Source organism: Epinephelus moara, chromosome 22 (genome assembly GCF_006386435.1).
Source record: "Epinephelus moara isolate mb chromosome 22, YSFRI_EMoa_1.0, whole genome shotgun sequence".
Classification (NCBI taxonomy): Eukaryota; Metazoa; Chordata; class Actinopteri; order Perciformes; family Serranidae; genus Epinephelus; species Epinephelus moara.
Genome location: NC_065527.1, coordinates 32,717,169 through 32,722,614, shown reverse-complemented (window position 1 = coordinate 32,722,614; position 5,446 = coordinate 32,717,169). Strand labels below are relative to the sequence as shown.

Genomic DNA, 5,446 nt, shown 5'->3' with positions numbered 1-5,446 from the left:
AAATGTCTAACACTGAAATTAAAATAGCAGCAAGACTCCACACACTTGTGCTTTGCCCCCTAATAAATAAAAATAAGATTAACACCACAAGACATTGTTGACATTTAACAAACAATGCAGCCTTTCCTTTTCAGTTATTTTTGTAGTGTCAGTGTCAGCCTGGTGCTGCTGTTTCCTGTGTGTCTGCATGCTGGCCTGGTGGATTGATAGTAAGTGCTGGAGCAGATCACTGGAATGGACTGCTTGAAACCTGGATCAGATTCCAAGAAAAACTGGATCGGAGTTCTTGGATCGGCATTTTTCCATGCAGTCCGATCCGATGCCGATGCACGTTTTTTGCTAATATCAGCGGCCGATACAGATCCGAATATCGGATCGGGACATCCCTACAAAACACACGCCATATGCAAACAATGCCAGTGCGAGTTGAAATACTCGGGAAACACAACGAACTTGGCTGGGCACCTAAAGAAGAAACACGGCATTGACCCGCTTGCTAACGTTAGCTCCAGCGTTACCGTGCCAGAAGCCTGTACACCAGCTTTGACAACAACAACGAACCAAAAAGAGCGACAAGTATCACGGGTGCCATTTCATATTTTATTTGCAAAGACATGAGACCTTACAGTGTTGTCGAGAATGATGGCTTTCATGAACTACTGCATACTCTGGAGCCGAAATACACAGTACCATCAAGACAGCACTTCAGTGAAACGTGCATACCGAGACTGTACACTCAAGTTAAAGATGAAGTTAAACGTGAGTTACTGCATGCAGATAGAGTCGCTATCACTACAGATGGATGGACGTCATGTACAACACAAGCCTACGTAACTGTAACCTGTCATCATATTGACAACGACTGGCATAACTGTAACCTGTCATCATATTGACAACGACTGGCAAATGAAGAATTATGTTCTTCAGACACGGATTTTGAACGACGCACACACAGGAGTAAATATTGGCACAGTTTTGAAGGAGGCATGCGAGGAGTGGAATTTAAGCGACAAAAACCCTGCGCTTGTAACAGATAACGCCAGCAACATGTCCGTCGCCGGAGTAGAGGCAAGTCTGTCACCGCACATCAAATGCTTTGGACATACTATAAACTTGGCCACATAGAAAGGCCTGAAATGTGCTGGTGCTGCACATCTTCTGGGGAGAGTGAGACGGGTCGTGTCATTTTTCCACCGCAGCACAGTGGCGACCTCGCTTTTAAAAGAGAAGCAGAAGTTGCTCGAACTTCCAGAACACAAGCTAAAACAAGACGTAATCACAAGCTGGAACAGTTCGTTTGAAATGTTAGAACGGTTTCTGGAGCAACAAGCTGCAGTGTGTGCTTCACTCCTGGACAGAAAACTGAGGAAAGGTGCAAATGACGTGCAGACACTCAGCGAAGGAGACATCTCTGCAGCTGAAGACTTAGTTAAGCTACTTGGACCAGTGAAAAGTGCCACCACCATCATGTGTGAGGAACAGCAGCCCACAGTATCTATGATTGCACCACTCAAAGCTAAGTTGTTGGAGCATTACAGTATCTCAGAGGAAGACTCCACTTTAGTGACAGAGATGAAGCAGACAATGACCCAGGAGCTTCAGCAGCAATATGTGGACGTGCAGCAAGTCCTGCTGAGAGCATCTGCCTTAGACACAAGGTTCAAGAAGCCGCCATTCTTAAGTGAGGAGGAGAGAGATGCAACTTTCCAGTGTCTCATACAAGAGGCTGCGGAGCTTTGGGACCAGAAAGTAAAATAATATTTTTTTGTTTGTGGTAGAAAAGCTATTATTCATGAATATATTAATTACTTCTTTTATTGTTGACATGATTTACATTTACATTTGCGAGTGTGTGTATGTGTATGTGTGTTAATCATCTACAGAATGGCACAGTGGCACAGGTTGAGAAAGCACCTCCTCACTCCTCATCTGATGACCCAGCACCACCTCACTCATCTGGTGACCCAACCTCTGATCAACCTGACTTGGTGCCTGCTTCCCAGGTTCAAGCCACTGAACAAGGTGTGTGTTTCCTTTTTGTGGACAGTGTTTGATTCGATGTTATAGACAAGTGAATGAGTTAATTAACAATAAGCTAATAAGTGTTTGGAGTGTGTACAAACAAGATATTTTGTCCTCTGAAATATTAAAATCTTGTGTTCTGTGTCATTTTAGATTATGTCCCCGCTTCCAAGAGGTCAAAGGTACTTGAGGATCTCTTTGGTGACACCTTATTCACTGTGGACCCTAGCCAGACTGCCAAGACCTCCAGAGAGCTAGCCCATGCTGAGGTTGCTAAGTATAAAGACACTGCATCTTTGATCCTGGGAGGTATGTTAAAGTGGTGGAAAAGTCATCAGACTGAGTTTCCCCTCCTGGCCAACCTCGCCAAAACTTACCTCTGCATTCCTGGTACCAGTGTACCCTCTGAGCATGTATTTAGCACTGCAGGTGACATTGTGCGTTCAGAGCGTAGTGTTTTGTCTCCTGAACATGTTGATCAGTGTATTTTTTTGAAGAAAAACCTCTCGAACAAGAAAACTGGAGGACATACTTAGAGATCTGTCAGTAAGCTACGATAAAAGCCAAAGAGCTGTCACCACATTACTGATAATTACACGCAAAGGACTTTGTTGAAGTATTTTACTAATACAATATGCACTAAGAAGATGTGGAATTGTTTACATTTGTTTTGTTCTAACTTGTTCTCCAGCTGAAATTGCTTATTTTGGTTAAGAAAAATATATATAAGATGTAGTGGACACTGGATACAGTAGCTATGATGCAGGGTGACTATACTGTATTTGCACTTTAAAGTATAGGTTAAGACCTTGGTTAAGTTCTAACTGTTAAAAATACTGTGTTTATGAGACACAAAAGAGTGAAGGTTTACAAAAATCGTGCTTTAATGTACAAAAAAATGGGGACTTAAAGTTCTTTCAGTTTTGTTTTATAGGATGTGAATGTTTTAAAGCTGAATATCTCTTACGTTTCTGTATGACTGAAAGGTCATCAAGGGCTCTAAGTTAACTGATAAAAAAAGTGCACTTAAACATGAGAAATGTGAGACAGAAGAATACTGTTTTTCATTTAAATGCCTGATACCTGGAAGAGTTCAAAAATAAAAGGGTCAAATCATATTCTAGTTGTTTTTGTGAGTTGACGTAAATGATTGTGTTAGATGGGCATATGATAACGCATCATATCGATTGCAGGCTCCTGAATCGAATCAAATCGAAATCGTATCGTGACAGACTTTGTGATATCGGCAAACATCGTATCGTCATCCAAACAAATCGATACAATATCGTATCGTGATGAAGCTGGTGATTTACACCCCTACTAGCCACTCCCCCCGCCGATCTCCGCAAGGGATGTGAGGACTCTAAAACTTCACCAGAGCATTCCTCAGCATGAGGGTGAGTAGATAATGGCTGAATTTTCATTTTTGGGTGCACTATCCCTTTAAGTAAGAACCAGTGGACTTGGAGCTGAGAGACACACAGGAAGGTGTGTGTGTGTGTGTGTGTGTGTATGTACCCAGGTGAGCCATCAGGTCCTCAGTGGTAACAACTTCTGTCTGAGCGGGAAGTTTAGCCTGAAAACACAAAGAGTTGCTACAATTAACAAATACTACAACATAAATAAAAACATGAAGCAGCGTGTCTCCTGATGAAGATTAAAGGGTCAGCTCACTCCACAACTGTCACTGTGTTTTTGACAGTGGTGGAAGATGTACTTTAACATCAGTAAAAGTATTAATACCACAGCGTAGAAATACTCTGTTAGAAGTAAAGTAAAAGTTTACTTGTGTTTTACCTTCCAGCGGAGGAACAAAGTGTTCATGATAGCCAGCAGGGGGCAGGGTCCGTTCTCACTCTGAGTGATGATAGGAGTCTTCTTCTCTTTCCAGGTGATCCACTTCACCAGGTAATATGCTGGCATGGATGGCCCCGCCTCTGGAGCAGCAGCAAGAGGAACAGCAGCAGCAGCAGCAGCTACAGCACCCCCTGTGGACAAGAAGACAATTACAGTCACATATACTGATTAGTGATGTCATGAGAACCGATACTCGCGATACCTTTTGATTCCATGATGAAAAAACCCGGGCGATAATCATATTTTTGAAAAACCGGAAGAACCGATACCAGCGTAAAAATCGGTGCTATGACTCTTCCGGAACTGATGGCGGCAGTATACGCCATATAGTGTTACAGTCCATGCCAACATTCAGAGCAAGGGGGTGACGAGGAAGAGGAGAGAGCGGCTGCCCGTTAAAGCCCAAATTCAGAACCAGTCATGGCTGCACTTTAGGCAAGAAAATAGATCTGCTAGCAATATATGCAGTTTTAAACACCACTTGTGTCTGTTTATTAATTGCTTTTAACACGTTTCGAATTGCTTCTGAACCGTCCGTGCTCCGTGCGGAGCTTTGTCCAGACTCTGGACATCTCCCTCTCTCCTCCAGGGAGAGAGTCCGGTGGTCTCCTATGAGTCCAGCCTTCGAGACTTGCAACGCTCCGTTAAATGTCATTCAGTTCATCAAAAAAATATCCCAATTAAAATCAGTAGCATAATAAGCAGATATGTTCCATGTTATTTTGTTTAATTTCAACAACACAGAGAACAGCTTGAACAAGCTGCGTAGAGCTAACAATCAGGGATTTCACTCTCAGCAGTACCTGACCGCGCATGCACGTCTACTTCCGAAACACAGCGGTTAGGGTGCGTTTGATTTATTGTACCGGGACATTTGATTTTTCCACAACTAGACCACGGACGTCAAAAAACAGCATTTGCACTGGGACAGGACAAACAATAAATGAAACCAACGAAATTCCAAACATTCTTGTGGTTGGCTCCAACGCTGTCAGTGTGATTTAAATAGTAAATATTTAAATAGTTTATTGAGTTTATTGCGGATGTTGATCAATGTTTTTTACAACGAAAAATAGGTAAAGAGGAGTAAGTAATATCAATCTGTTGATAGAAATGTTATTTATATGCAAATATTTTAATAAAGCATTTCTTGTTTAAGTACAAGTAAGTTAAGATTTTTTTTTGTTTGTTTTTTTACCGTGGTATCGACTTTGGTATCGAGAATCGTGTAATTTTACTGGTAATGGCACTGACTACTGAATTTTGGTATTGTGACATCCCTAATACTGATACAGAGAGCAGGAGGAAGTATTCAGATCTTACTGCATCAGTAGTACAAATACCAAGGGCAAGGCTGTGGCCGCCTAGAAGGTGCTTGTGATTGGGAAATGCAAGTAGATTTAGGGGGAAAGCTTGTTGTTCCCCAGGAAATTGTTTGTACCAAGCAGAGGCCTGACATAGTGTTGTGGTCAGTGAGTCAACGGATAGTTTATTTCATTGAGCTGACAGTTCCTTGGGAAGACTAAGTGGAAGAAGCCTATGAAAGAAACAAGCTTAGTTATGCAGA

General features: G+C 42.2%; 1 protein-coding gene across 7 annotated transcripts in view; it reads right to left on the bottom strand.

Annotated features, from left to right (window-relative positions):
- The window catches only part of mindy1 (MINDY lysine 48 deubiquitinase 1), a 47,967-nt gene that overhangs the window by 17,026 nt on the left and 25,495 nt on the right, over window positions 1-5,446 (bottom strand). For all 7 annotated transcript variants that reach the window (XM_050034413.1, XM_050034412.1, XM_050034416.1 and 4 more), the window contains exons 4-5: window positions 3,820-4,010; window positions 3,541-3,598 (exon numbers count right to left, since the gene is read on the bottom strand). In XM_050034413.1, the coding sequence (XP_049890370.1) occupies window positions 3,541-3,598; window positions 3,820-4,010 (249 nt within the window). The remainder of the gene's footprint in view (window positions 1-3,540; window positions 3,599-3,819; window positions 4,011-5,446) is intronic.